The sequence below is a fragment of the Lathyrus oleraceus genome, chromosome 1, assembly GCF_024323335.1.
Source record: "Lathyrus oleraceus cultivar Zhongwan6 chromosome 1, CAAS_Psat_ZW6_1.0, whole genome shotgun sequence".
In the NCBI taxonomy this organism is placed as follows: Eukaryota; Viridiplantae; Streptophyta; class Magnoliopsida; order Fabales; family Fabaceae; genus Lathyrus; species Lathyrus oleraceus.
The window spans coordinates 148214100-148229534 of NC_066579.1; the positions used below are offsets into that span (position 1 = coordinate 148214100).

At 40.9% G+C, this 15435-nt stretch overlaps 1 protein-coding gene across 3 annotated transcripts; it reads right to left on the bottom strand.

Annotated features, from left to right (window-relative positions):
• Positions 1-3967: 3967 nt before the first annotated feature.
• Positions 3968-12998, bottom strand: LOC127123048 (uncharacterized). 3 transcript variants are annotated; one of them, XM_051053317.1, is made up of 5 exons: positions 12347-12998; positions 11369-12234; positions 10973-11280; positions 7831-10549; positions 3968-5375 (listed from the first exon to the last, which is right to left on the bottom strand). In XM_051053317.1, the coding sequence occupies exon 5, from the start codon at positions 5302-5304 to the stop codon at positions 4240-4242; it is 1065 nt and encodes a 354-aa protein (XP_050909274.1). In that variant the 5' UTR covers positions 5305-5375; positions 7831-10549; positions 10973-11280; positions 11369-12234; positions 12347-12998; the 3' UTR covers positions 3968-4239. The 3 variants fall into 3 exon arrangements, with proteins under 3 accessions (XP_050909274.1, XP_050909271.1, XP_050909278.1); XM_051053314.1 differs by having other exon boundaries at positions 7831-7892; positions 9442-11280; XM_051053321.1 differs by lacking the exon at positions 11369-12234 and having other exon boundaries at positions 7831-11280.
• Between the last annotated feature and the right edge of the window lie 2437 nt (positions 12999-15435).

A 15435-nucleotide genomic window follows, 5' to 3' on the forward strand; every position in this document is an offset into this window, starting at 1 on the left:
CGGATCCCCGGGTTGAATTTGAGGATACTTGTTCAGAGTTGTCATCCGTTCAGTGGATTTCTTGTGATGATAGTGATATATCCCCCGGTTCCGTTTATTTCGAAACTCCCCAAGTTGGATTTATGGTTACTCGGGCCCTCAGATGATTGTAATCAGTTCAGACATCGGTCCAGTACAGTTGGTCCTCAGTCGACTTGGAAGATGGCACAGTGACCTGCCTGCATGCATTTGCATCATTCCCATTTCGCATCCATCTGCATTTAACCCATGTCTATCCGTACTCAGGGTCCGTTTTTGATTGAGATTCTGGTCGAGAGACATCCTGATGTCAGAATGTTATTGATGAAATATTATCCGTCTCGATGAAGCTAGAATCAATGGGACAGAATATTCCTAGTACGGATAGACATTGCATGCGTGAGTCATATTAACCTGTTTTCTGTTTTGTAGGTGTCAGTATCTAACCGGTGCACCTAGTTCCTCCGCTCAGATATCCTGCCAGACTCAACAAACCCGGACTGATGGATCCACCCAATGCCGACATTCTCGAACTGAAAGAGATGATGAGGGAGTTGTTCAAAGTAGTGCAGGGGCTCGCCTTGGGGCAGAAAGCAATTGATGAGAGGGTGGAGAGTGTAACACCCCGATAAAATATGATAATTATTTGATTTAAGTTAATAGAATATTTATTAATTTAATTAAATAATTGGAATATTATTGGATTATTATTATTGGAATAATAAAGTTGGAATATATATAAAGAGTTCCATTTGGTAAAAAGGGTTTTTCACGTGAAAACCAGAGAAGCGACAGAAAGTGAGAAAAGGGCAAAGAGGAAGAGCAAGAGAACAAGGGTTGAAGAAGGGAAAAGCTTGAAGCTAAAGGATTGCCGGATTAACTCAGGTAAGGGGGGTTTATCGTCGTTTAATGGGTATTATGGGTTAACATGTAATGGGTAGTAATAAGCCATTGATTTGACCCTAAATTGGATGATGAATGTTGCAAATTGTGATGACCAAATTACGTTAAAAACTGTGATTGAATCTATGTTTGGATGAGTTGTGATTTTCTGGACGTGTAGCTTTTTACGAAATTGAAATCGGAGGTCCGGAAGTCCTCCGACGGCGAAAAATGCGGGGGATTCTGCATTTTGTTCGTGTTAGCGCAGGAACAACTTTCTGTCTTGCGTTAACCGGTTAACCCAGGGTGTTAACCGGTTAACACTGTTATGAATTATGAGAAATTGTTGTCTGTCTTGCGTTAACCGGTTAACCCAGGGTGTTAACCGGTTAACACTGTTAAAATGTGCCAGGAAGCGTGTTCTGTGTTGCGTTAACCGGTTAACCCAGGGCGTTAACCAGTTAACACTGTTTGAAAAGTGAAAAATTGATATTTAAATAGTGTGTACGTTCTGGAATGGAATTGTGTGTACACATTTGATGATTGGCCTATATGGGTGAATGATATACTGATGTATGATATAGTAGGGATCATTTCCCGTTGTTTTGAGCAGTATGGGTATTAGTAGAGTGTGCTAATACTGTGATTTATTATTTGGCATGATATGAATATGATTCTGTGATAAATATGCTGATGATGTATGATGGTATGCATAATGCTGTGAATGTATCTGTTATGTATGCAATTGTGAATGGACTGTTTATGGCTTAGAGTGTGAGCATATGTCCATTGTGGATTGTTGTTGATGGTTGCATGCTAGGTGATTTAGCGTGCATAGTATGGCCTTTATGGTGGTAGCTAATTCCCATGGTGAGGAATTAGTGAGTGAGTTATTGTGGATTGTTGTTGATGTTTGCATGCTAGGTGATTTAGCGTGCATAGCATAGCCCTTGGGGTGGTAGCTAATTCCCATGGTGAGGAATTAGTGAGTGAGTCACTAGGTCTCAAATGAGTGGGACTAGTGAGCTTGGTAGCCGTATCTGGGTTTGATCGGTGAGGTTGAACTATGTGTTCACGAATAGTCGGTACCGCATGCATGGAGTCTTATTGCATAATGTATGTATGGCGTATAATATGAATGGATGTATTCCAATATTATACGTGTGTTTTGTGTTGGGTTGAGTATGATTATGATTTTGAGTTGATGTGTCGTTGCTGAATGTGTGATCTGATTTGGGTGATGAAATGTGTTAATTTACTTAGCATTATATGATATTTTATAATGCTTATTATATCGATTGAGGAACTCACCCTTACAACTATGTTTCAGGTAACGAGCAGTGATTGAGTAGAAGCTAGTGCTTGGAGTCTAGTGTAGTTCCTTAGTGGGTCATGCTCTGGTATATGTAACATCGGGACGGGATGTTTACTTTGCTTTATTGTGGTTGTTGAACAGTTTTACCTGTAATGTGATTACATGGTTTGCATGATTGATTTGATTTCTATCCGCTGCGGATTGTGCAATGCCTTGTTTTGATTAATAAATGAGCATGACCAGTTATTATGGTGAATGGTGTGAAGTGTCAAGTGTGACACCCTTAAATTGCATATCTACTCTGATTTATATTTTGTTGAATTAATTAATTATTGGGGTATTTTAGAAGGGTGTTACAGAGAGGATTGAGAAATGGCTGATAACAGAGAAAGTTCAGGGAAAGGCTCCGTCATCCGTGGTAAAGAAGCCCTCTAGCAATGGTCAGCCCGAGAAGGAGGTTGAATCAGGTGGTGTGTAGGCCAAAAAAGAACGCGGTAAGGATTGTTACCACCCTTATGCAGCCACTGTAACCACTCCTGCTGGTAATCCACCTGCACCACGGCAACAACCGCCACCTCGACAGAAAGCGCCGAAAGCTAAGGGCCAAGTGAAGAAGGGGACGACGGATCGTCAGTTTGATAAGCCACCCGTGACTTATACCCTTCTGTTCAAGAGGTTGAGGGATCTTGGGTTAGTTCGGCCGAGGATATTGGTTCCTGTAGAACTGCATCGGAGGCCTGCAAACTACGATGAGAACGCCAAGTGCGAGTTCCATTCTGGAGCACCCGGACACAACATTGAGGGTTGTAGAGCTTTTAAGCATGTCGTCCAAGATATGGTGGATTCTAAGGTCATCAGTTTGGCACCGACACTGAATGTTAATGTTAACCTCGTACCGATGCAGGGTCCTATGGGGGTGAAGGTGATGTCAAAGGACAAGAGAGGAATAGAGGTGACTGATGGGGATCAGTTAAAAACTCCAATGTCTGTGGTCCCGAAACAACTGATGAAGAGTGGAGCATTCCCTAGTGTTGATAATTGTTGTGCGGCTGTCGCCACAAATGGGTGTGCAATGATGAGGGAGACGATTCAGAAGATGTCGGATGTAGAAATGGACGGTGAAAAATTCGAAACACCAAGTCAGGCAGTTGAAACCGTTAAAGTGGAGGACGCCATTCTTGTTGAGAAAGAGAAGAAGTTGTCAATTTCTTCTTACAAACAGGCCATAGAAGTGGTGAAGAACGGAGAAGCCCTAGGCTGGGGAAAGATCATAGACATTGTGGTGAAAGAAGATATGTTCGGGGTTGGCTATCAGCCAGATCAAGAGTCGTCTAGACAAAACAGAGGACGTCGTCAACCGTTCACATTCGTCAGTGCCGGAATGCTGGATCCAGGTCACGCCTGTATAGTAGGTGAAGAAATCGACAGTGACCGCGAGCTTGAGTCGTGGATAAAATCGTGCGTACCAGGAAACTGGAAAGCCTCAAAGGTCATCACCGTCACTCATCATGAAGAGTAGTATTTCGGTTTTTCAATTCTGTTTGCATGAAAGCCATACGTTTTGCCCGAAACGTAATGGTCCATTGTAAGGGCCACCTCATGTGTTTCATTTTGCAACATTTTTGCATCATTAATAAATGGATGTTTTTGTGATTAAAAGCGGTGTTCCCTGTCTTTCATTTATTTTTGCAAAAACATCCATTTATTAATGATGCAAAAATGTTGCAAAATGAAACACATGAGGTGGCCCTTACAATGGACCATTACGTTTCGGGCAAAACGTATGGCTTTCATGCAAACAGAATTGAAAAACCGAAATACTACTCTTCATGATGAGTGACGGTGATGACCTTTGAGGCTTTCCAGTTTCCTGGTACGCACGATTTTATCCACGACTTAAGCTCGCGGTCACTGTCGATTTCTTCACCTACTGTACAGGCGTGACCTGGATCCAGCATTCCGGCACTGACGAATGTGAACGGTTGACGACGTCCTCTGTTTTGTCTAGACGACTCTTGATCTGGCTAATAGTCAACCCCGAACATATCTGCTTTCACCACAATGTCTATGATCTTTCCCCAGCCTAGGGCTTCTCCGTTCTTCACCACTTCTATGGTCTGTTTGTAAGAAGAAATGGACAGCTTCTTCTCTTTCTCAACAAGAATGGCGTCCTCCACTTTAACGGTTTCAACTGCCTGACTTGGTGTTTCGAATTTTTCACCGTCCATTTCTACATCCGACATCTTCTGAATCGTCTCCCTCATCATTGCACACCCATTTGTGGCGACAGCTGCACAACAATTATCAACACTAGGGAATGCTCCACTCTTCATCAGATGTTTCGGGACCACAGACATTGGAGTGTTTAACTGATCCCCATCAGTCACCTCTATTCCTCTCTTGTCCTTTGACATCACCTTCACCCCCACAGGACCCTGCATCGGTACGGGGTTAGCATTAACATTCAGTGTTGGTGCCAAAGTGATGACCTTAGAATCCACCATATCTTGGACGACATGCTTAAAAGCTCTACAACCCTCAATGTTGTGTCCGGGTGCTCCAGAATGGAACTCGCACTTGGCGTTCTCATCGTAGTTTGCAGGCCTCCGATGCAGTTCTATAGGAACCAATATCCTCGACCGAACTAACCCAAGATCCCTCAACCTCTTGAACAGAAGGGTATAAGTCACGGGTGGCTTATCAAACTGACGATCCGTCGTCCCCTTCTTCACTTGGCCCTTAGCTTTCGGCGCTTTCTGTTGAGGTGGCGGTTGTTGCTGTGGTGCAGGTGGATTACCAGCAGGAGTGGTTACAGTGGCAGCATAAGGGTGGTAACAATCCTTACCGCGTTCTTTTTTTGCCTGCACACCACCTGATTCAACCTCCTTCTCGGGCTGACCATTGCCAGAGGGCTTCTTTACCGCGGATGACGGAGCCTTTCCCTGAACTTTCTCTGTTATCAGCCGTTTCTCAATCCTCTCCACCCTCTCATCAATTGCTTTCAGCCCCAAGGCGAGCCCTTGCACTACTTTGAACAACTCCCTCATCATCTCTTTCAGTTCGAGAATGTCGGCATTGGGTGGATCCATCAGTCCGGGTTTGTTGAGTCTGGCAGGATATCTGAGCGGAGGAACTAGGTGCACCAGTTAGATACTGACACCTACAAAACAGAAAACAGGTTAATATGACTCACGCATGCAATGTCTATCCGTACTAGGAATATTCTGTCCTTTGATTCTGGCTTCATCGAGACGGATAATATTTCATCAATAACATTCTGACATCAGGATGTCTCTCGACCAGAATCTCAATCAAAAACGGACCCTGAGTACGGATAGACATGGGTTAAATGCAGATGGATGCGAAATGGGAATGATGCAAATGCATGCAGGCAGGTCACTGTGCCATCTTCCAAGTCGACTGAGGACCAACTATACTGGACCGGTCTCTGAACTGATTACAATCATCTGAGGGCCCGAGTAACCATAAATCCAACTTGGGGAGTTTCGAAATAAACGGAACCGGGGGATATATCACTATCATCACAAGAAATTCACTGAACGGATGACAACTCTGAACAAGTATCCTCAAATTCAACCCGGGGATCCGAAATAAACGGAACCCGCTGATAGATATCACGGACAGAATTCCGGCGTGTCAGAGATAGATATCCATAGGTCCATCTGAACCATAGTCACCATCTGTACCTGCAAATGATTCAATCCCTTCCCACTCATGGGTGTCATCTAGGCCAAGGTAAGGTCAAGAGAAACGCAGGATAAACAACCCTTTCAAGAATATCATCATATACACACCAGATGTATGCAACGATAATACCCCATCAGGATCTGAACTGCTCATGATACCATGTTCCGCTAAGTGGCGTTATACCACCCGCTTCCAATGAATCACTCTATTCCTAGGTGTCCTAAAGTTCACTCATAGCCTGGGTATTGGGCCTTTTACCTCTTGTGATTCCCACCCCACAGAGAAACAGAGACACAGCCAGCACAATGATAACTGATGCATGCAAACACATAATGCATATATATACAATCACATCATAATCATAAATGCAATAAATAAAGCAGTAAAAGCAACCAACACTATCCTAGAGAGCGCTAGGAGTGACTCGCTTAGGGAAGATGGACCAGCAAGAGGTCAACTTCTCGGGATAGTCCCCAGCAGAGTCGCCAGCTGTCGCATTACGCGAAAAACCGGCGGGAAAAAGAAACAACAGAGCCGCCACCGTTCGTTATTTATCCCAAAGGAGGGAAAGGAAACGCTCGAAGTAAACCTGGAAAGGAATGGTCTCGCGACCAGAGATGGATGGGTACGGGAGTCGGTTATGCGAAGGGAAAGTATTAGCACCCCTACGCATCTGTCGTACTCGACGGGATCCACGCTCAGAAAGAAAAGAAGAAAGGTTGCTAAATAACTGCTCAAACACTGCACAAGACTGGAAGGAAATCCAGGCGAAAGACGGAAGAAACGGACTCGGCAGGAGATCGCATCCTGGACCTACGTAGTTTGTCAGACACAAACATCAGAGTCGACGTAGTTCGGGGATAGGGGAATGTGCTCGCTAGGATGCCGCATCCTATGCATACGTATCTTCTAATACCAGAGAAAGAATCAGAGCACTCGTAGCTCGGCTAACGCACGCCAAATAAAACACAAACAGGAAACCGACTGCCAATCGCTGGACTTACGTCAGACTCCAACCAAACCCACACAGGAAACCGACTGCCAATCGCTGGACTTATGTTAGACTCCAACACAAACAAACCCACACAGGAAACCAACTGCCAATCGCTGGACTTACGTCAGACTCCAACACAACACAAAGGGGTTGAAAAAGAAAAAGGGCGCCCGGAGAGATCAACTCATCTCCTGCCTACGTACCTCATCTGGTATGAGGATCAGGGCGATGTAGTTCCCCTTAACAGGGAAAGAACTTCTATCATAACCAGAGACTAGGGAGATAACAACCTACTAGGGAGACTACGACTCGAGCCTAGAAGTTGTCATGCATACGATCCCTATGTTGAGGTCTCTAATCCTAACTTGCACAGGAAGAAAGCTAGCCTAAACACAGCACAATATCACACACAAGCACAAGAGAGCAAGCACACACACTATATGCAAACAAGGGGCTCATACAAGGCTAGGCTGTAGAAACAAGCCAACTGGAATGGGGTGTTTTTAGCTCTTAACCCTAACATTGAGAGTTAGGGTGAAGCGGATGAAATGGAGATGAGGGTTGTGCCTCATAGCTCTTATCCCTGGCCTGGGAGAGCTTGAATCAAATAGAAAGTGTGGGAGTTCAGAATGAAAGAACTCTTCTCCACAAATAACTGATTCTATGGACAAGATTTTGGGCTTTTATTCAAAATGCATCAACACATGGTGTGAGCAAAGTGAATGACACAACTGAATAGCAGTGGATGGATTGCACATCCCTTTTATCTGCCAATGCCTCTTAAGAGGACTTAACCTGCTTGGCACAAAATTAAACAACCACAAACATTGCCTCTTAAGGAGGGCTTCAGACAGGTGCCTGCCAAAGTAACATGACAGGTCTTCCAGACTACATGAAGATCAAGGAATTATACCTAAGTGGTATGTCAACCACAAGCAAAGCAAAGTTCAAATGAACTTAAAGCAACTTAGGTACCTGTGGAAACAACTAAACCAATCAGTACAAAATTCAGACAATAGTCAACAGTCAATATCAAACAGACAACCCAATATGCAAAACATAAGCCATAAACACAAGTGAACCATCATCAAAGCCTACAAAACAAACAAATGTTAGCCAACAGTAACAAATGATCAAGCTCAAATGAAGGAGCAACATCAATCATGGAGATGCATACTTGAACCTGAAATTCAAAACTCAAATGGTAAGTCCAAACCACTAGGTCAAAGCCTAGGGTCAAAAGTGGATCAAAAAGCCAAAACAGAACTTGATATTCAACATGAATCATATTTAATCAATCAAGAACATGTCCTAAAAAGGACCAAACCAAAATCAACAAGCAAGTTCATGTAATAGGCAAGAGAAGTCAAAGACCAATTCAAGGCATACATTTGGACATTGAGAATGAAAATTCTGAATCAAAACAGAAATGATTCAAATAATTCTGGAAAAATTCATGCACATTCACCACATCACACATGATCATCACACCAAAAATCAGAAGCATCAAAGATCAATTGGCATGGAAATTAAATTGCACAAGTTGGACAACCAAATGTGTGACACAAATTGTCACACCATGCAAACATGTACATAAAACAGAATTGGCAAATGAGAAAAATATCAAAACAAGCCTCAAACATCCATTAACATGTCTAGAATCATCATGTAAAATTTCATGTCCATTGGATTAAAATCAAGCATTTCACAATAAGATGAATAAGGCAAGGTCATAAAAGTACATATGTTCACCTTCTCTAACACAAATCAAGAACCAGCCATGCACAACTTCAAAATTCATCATCATAAAAAACTAGACATCACAAGGATCATTTTGCAAAAAATTGGGAATGATTTGAAGCATTTTTCAATTAGTTATGGATTTTTGAAGTTAGCATAAAAAATGAAAAATCAAAAATAAGCAAAGCATGGCAAATGGAGGGAAAAGGAAGAAATGGAATTAAGTTTGAAAATCTGGCGCATGGAAGGATCGAACACGGTAACAATTCAAATGTGGCGCGCCAACAAGTATGAAACGCCGCGTTTCATTAAATTAGGTGGCAGTCAGCGCTGATTTGGCACGGTCAGAATGAATGTGGACCAACCAATTCGCTTGCAAGGCAAAAACGTGGACCAATGAAACACGAACCCTAGGCCACGCACGCAAATAAACAGATCCTTCGCTAACATGGATGAATGGACGCTAACAGGATGATCTTCATCTTCTTCATGAAGATGAAGATGAACAGTAACACGTTCAAGAACAAAATCTCCAGATTTTCAAAACAAGCATATCATTAGAAAGATCCTTCAATGGTGAGTACAGATCAACAAACAACTAAGCATAAATCATCAAGATCCAAGAGAATCGAGCAAAACATTTTTGGTGCATCAAACTTCAATCATACATAACTCAGTGAATAATGCATCATTTCATGTGATTTTTAGCTCAAAATCATCAGTGTGAAGAGATCTACACAAACATACACATGGATTTGAGAATTGTCAAGGTTGAAAAACTCACCTCTTGAAGAGCAGATTCTGGTTTTGCACGATCCAGCACTTGTAATGGTCCAAATCAGTTCCAGAATGCTTGTAGTGATGATTGATGAAGAATTGGAGGCTCAGAAACGTGTAGATCCAGCTTAATTTGAAATTGCCATCAACACCTTCAAGCTTATAGCATGCACGATTTTGAGCAGAAATCCACAAAATGCACGTTGAATCACACTTTAAACTTCACCAGGATCCACAATTATGCAAGGAAATGAGTGTGTATGTGAGGAATTTTGAAGTTCTTTGTGAGAGAAATTTTTGATCAAAACTCAAAATCTAGATCTGAAAACTGTGTGTTATGTGCAATGCAGTTATAATTAACCTTATATATGTCCTGCTAATTAACCTGAAATCATGATTAGGCCAAAGCTAAATGAGATTAGAAGGATATAAGGTGCATGCACAAATTTGCAATTTCACCCCATGCATGGAAGCCACACGTGAACAGTGCACCATGAAGGCCCAAATCCACTTAAAATCAGTCCATGCACCCATTGGAATTGGAAATATATGCATGTGATCAACCAAATTTGATTTTGGCAATTTTCCTTCAAAAACTTCATGAATAAGCCAATGATCATATGTTCAAATTTCATGCAATGTGATGAGGTATTTGGAAAATTCATGCCATGAGGAGAATTGTGCAAAAAGGAGCACTCAAATTGGAGTCTTGGTTCAAAAGATATGGCCATTTGAAGTTTCAGGCACACTTTGCAATGATTTGATCATAACTCCTTAACCATTCATCACAAATTCATGATCTTGGACTTTTTGGATACAATTTCATTTGAAGCTTCTTTGATGTTGGAAAGTTGAGTTGAAATTGGTCCAAAAACTTGCCATTTTTGGAAACATGAAATTACAGGTCACTTTCCATTTTGGGAAACTTTTGATCTGGCTTCAAAATCTTCAAGGTAGATATTTGACATGTCGAATAAACCTCTTTTGAACATGAATGAAGTGTCTCAAACCATTTCTCCATCTCCTAGCCCTCAGTTGACTTGCAGTTGACTTTTATGAGCCCTAGATGACCTGAAACTGCACTGTGGACTTTGAGCCTCCAACACTTGGCCAAACTGCATCAAAATGAACCTTGGGTCATGTAAGCTCTCTAGAACAACCATAGGGCCTTTATCTCATGGAAAAACCCTTGCTCTCTTGCACAGATGAATCCTCCTGACCAGTTTTGACTAATGCAATGCAACATGATATGCAATGACAATGCAATGTTAATGACCTAAAAATGAAATGAATGTACAAATGGGAGGTGCAAATTTGAGGTGCTACAAATAGCAGAAGAAACTTGTAACCAAAACCCTCAAATTTTCAAAATAGAATAACCATATCCTAACAAACGATAGACAAACCAACTTCTATAACATGTAAAAGACCTTTAACAATTCTAACCAACCACCTCCGCAAAAAGCGGCCAAACTCTAGCCGGCGGGAAAGCCGCTAACCAAGCATTATGCGGTGCTAAACTGTCACATCCGACTTACTTCATTGGTCAGGTCTGAAATGACGCTCACGGAAACCTCGTCGCCGATGCTCTTCATGAGGGTGGCATTCGTTTAGATTATCTTGTTGTTGTGTTGTCTGCTCCGACTAGACATGTTGTTGTTACGCTTTAGGATAGTGGACAGAATTTGATTGTTATTGTTGTTGGTGCCAATGTGAGTTTTCGGCCTTCAAAATTTTCCATTCATCACATAACAGAACTGCCTCCAACTTCAAAACCAACCTCAAAACATAATTCATCGCCCCTAACCATCTGCCACAACTAACTTCTCAAACCGTATCAACCAACCTGCAATATAACTAGTAATCATAACTGAAATATTCGAAAAAGAATCGAAACGGTAAACAGAATATATAAAACAGGATTTCTCAATAACCTCCAACGGATAACCGAAACGACCCTGTAAAATTTCTATAACTAGAAATCATAACAGAATCTTATAGCAAGAATTGCTAACCACCCAAAATGGCTTCTCCCAAAACCCTCCCTCAACTCTCAACCAACCGAATAACAAACTCCAACTGTCAATAAACTCAGCATAACATAATTTCCAACAACCCGGAACTCTCTAACATAATTCGATTTTGACCCTCCAATCTTCAAGGCTGGATAACCAAAAAAACCCTAACAGATTTTTTAATTGGCAGCAAAGCTTCCAAAACCTCATAACCATTCACAACACATTAAAGAACCAACCTCTCAACAGAACATAAACCCCTCATAACCTTCCATTTGAATCTACACCTTCCCTTAAAACCTACCTTACAAACTTCTTCAATCTCCACTAGAAACCAACATTAGAACGCTGCAGAAGAAAAACTTTTGCGAGACCCTTCAAATGATGACCCTACTAACATCCCTCCATCACAATCCTCTAACCTCCGAAACTAACCTCCTCCAGCTTCTAACAACCTTTCGTAACAACCACATATTCCCTCCTATAACAAACCGACTCAAGGACCCTCTAACAAACTCTATTAACTTTCCTAACCAACTCTCTAACCATCTTCAATAACTGCCGAAAAAAAAACTCAACAGGATTCCCAACAGAAACGATTCCAGAAGAATTCACAAAAATCTTCAACAAAATGGAAGAAGAAAGAAAATCACTCTCGACTCTTCAACTCCACAACCTTCGAACCCTCTTCTTCAACCAACACCCTAACCCTGTAACTTCAGGTCTTCACCATCCACTTCCTAACCTTTCCATCACTCTCCAATTCATCTTCGAGAATCCTCACTCTGTACAAGAAAAAAACCATTTGCGACCTTCAATCACTGCACACAGAAGAAAAGAAGAAAACAAAAACGGAAGAGGAGAAAACTGAAACAGAAAAGTAAAAGTGAGCCTCACCATGAAATCGAACTCATCATCTCCATCTCGATCCGACAATCATCAGAGACTCTTCATCATCGAAAACACAACGAGTCGATCCGAAAAAATTCCATTTTTCGCTCTTCATTGCAAACGCATCAACAACTCCATCCCTCAATGCATCAAGAATGCAGCAACATATCTGTCTTCGTTCTGCAACGTAACACATGAACAATGATTCAACTGTCTTCATCTTGATCCCAACCACAATCAAACACAATCGCCAAACCGTGATGCAACGCGTGAATCAGAGAAACTCCTTTTTCGTCAACGATACGAAGACGACGACGATGTTTGCTTGATGCACGAGCTTTTGTTTCAATCCGGCCGTGAATTTTCACACTCGCAGCAAGTTCCGTTGGCCAAGGCGGTTCTTGAGGGGTTTCGATGTATGAAGGTACGACGACACGTTCTCAGCATATCCATGGTATCCGTTTCTTTTGGATATTTTCAAAGGCTTGGGCCTTTAGCCCAAGCAGTTCCCAAGATTTCGTTGCTTCACACCTTACTCCAATCGTTTCCCACGCCCCTAACCTAACGTTCATGCTAACCCTCATTAAAGCCCCACTAATCCGTTGCTAATTATTGTTAAGTTCATACTAAATTTGCTTAATTTATGCTAATCACCACCGTCATTGATTTCTTGCTAGGGTAAAATTAGATTTCTTGATTTTAGATATTAGGATTAATTCATTTTATTTTGATTGATTAGCTTAATTCTTAATTAGGTTTAATTAGGGGATTAGGATTTAGAAATTAGGTTTAATAAATCGTTACATTATATTAGTTTTCTTAATTTTTCAGAATTAATTCTCATATTGATTAATCATGCCATGATTAATTCTTTGTCATTAAATCTCGTTATTTCTTTTTGTGGGATTTTGTGTGGATTAAGATAGTTAGATATTGATTTTACCATGATTAAACTTTAGACTAAATTTTGGCTCAATTCAATTTGTGTGATCATAATCATTAGATTCGATTCTTGAACTTAGATCGGTAATTTTCCATTTGATTAATTGTGATCCTAACCCATGTTTAGGTAGATTTTAATTCGTAGAATTAATATCCATTTTAATTGTCCATTTAATCGTTTATTTGGTTTAAGATCATATTGTAAATTGAAAATTCCATTTCAATTTAGGTGATGAATACTTTGTATGTCTAATTTCATTTGCCTTGATCATAGGATAGATCTTTGATTATTTTTCATTGATTGATCCATTACCTTTTGAATCGATTCTAACCATTGCATGTACTTACACCATTCTTACTCATTCAACTTTATCTCATGCTAATTCGCTTGTTACCTTGTGTTGTCACATATGACTTGGAGAAGCAAACTCACTATTAGCTAGCCATACTCCTAACCATTTCATTTTTTCAATAGCTTTGTATTGTTTGAAGTACCATGTCACCGGTATGCCTTAGGCATGGTACATGGTTCAATAGTTTGTAACTTGTATTTTACTTTCATTCCTTTATGTTGTATTGTGTGGATCCATCCCCCCATTGTGGGTTAAATGTTCCCCCTCCCCTTAATCATGTAATAGCTTAGCTTTATCGCTTTCTATCTTAGCTTACCATACATGTTGATAATCAAAGATAAAATACAAAACGATAAACAAAGCATTTCAAAAGAAACAAAAGGTACTTGATTCAACGTCAAGTTGTTTTTCTGAATAAAACTCACACCATTGCAACGTGAATACTTGGTCCAACGTCAAGTATTCTCCATCCACTCCAAGATTCATTCACATATCTTCTCCATTCTCTTCTCAACCTCATCATATCTCACCTCCATTCTTCACTCACTATTTTTCATAATAAATTCCAACACTTGATTCAATGTCAAGTTCCTTTTTCAAAACATTTTCATAACAAATTGGAATGCAAATGGGGTGTACGTATTTGTACACAACATTCAAGTAATTGGGTTGTCGGCCGTACCTAGCCTGAGGACCCGACACTTGACTTTCCCCCTTAAAACATCTAATGATTCAAGCAAGTTAAATCTATGCGCTATGAGGAAGAAAAAGAATAGTTAGGACTCCACTGTCCTCTCGATTCCCAAGTACTTTGATCGTTGACTGTACTTAGTCAAGGGTTAGAGACTTGTCTCCCTCTAAGTTCCAACGATTAGACTTGCCAAACTTCTTTCACAACTCAAATCTCTTTTGGACGAAAAAAGAGTGGTTAGGATAACTTGTCCTCTCAACTCCCGAGTTATTGGACCGTTGACTGTATCTAGCCAAGGGTCTAATGCTTGCCTCCATGCATAAAATCGACCCAACCAATCAAATCATCTTTTTCCTTAGTGCACTCTATTCAAAACCTTTCAATAAGGACGTGTTACTTCCGTTCTACCGTGAACAAACCTTAAGCCTCCATGTGCGAGCAAGTAACATTTAACTGCTAGAGTGCGAACCAAACGTATCTACTTTACCGCAAACAAGCAAATACTTTTTGCTCCCATGACAGAGTATACAAGCAAGTGGACAGTAGAACGCGAACGTCAATACTGTTCAGTAAAAGCAACCAAACAAATACGCCATTTTTGAGCCGAACTATGAAGCTCTGACTTCCCTATTGCACGTATGGGGATACGTAGGCACAAGGGCCCAAATCCTTGGCGAGCACACTAAATTAAAACTTATTTTCTCTCCCATCTCATCTCTCATCTCATTCCCGATAGCAAGCAACTTATGTTAGACGGTGTGGCTAGTGATCGAGAGGGGGGGTGAATAGATCACCTCTTTGAAATTTAACGGATTTGAAATTTTATCAGAGTTTTCAAAGTTGGCGGAAAAATCAGTCCCGAATCGACTTCCGTCTATTCTGAACCGCTACTAGAAAGCCGGACACACAAGTTTAATTGCTGGATTTTAATGAGAATGACAGAAACAATTCACACCAGAATTTTAACTAATTGAATGCACTTATCATTAAAGTCTATTTCCAATGAATAAAATCTAGCTAACCGTTTTGTCAAACAGTTGGTGTGTATGTGATCGATGATAAACAACAATGGAGTTTGATTAAAAGTTTTCTTGCCACTGCTGTCTTGC

What these genes read in the sequence shown, in the direction of transcription:
- LOC127123048 (XM_051053321.1), bottom strand. Translation starts at nt 5,304, where the DNA reads ATGGATCCACCCAATGCCGACATTCTCGAACTGAAAGAGATGATGAGG.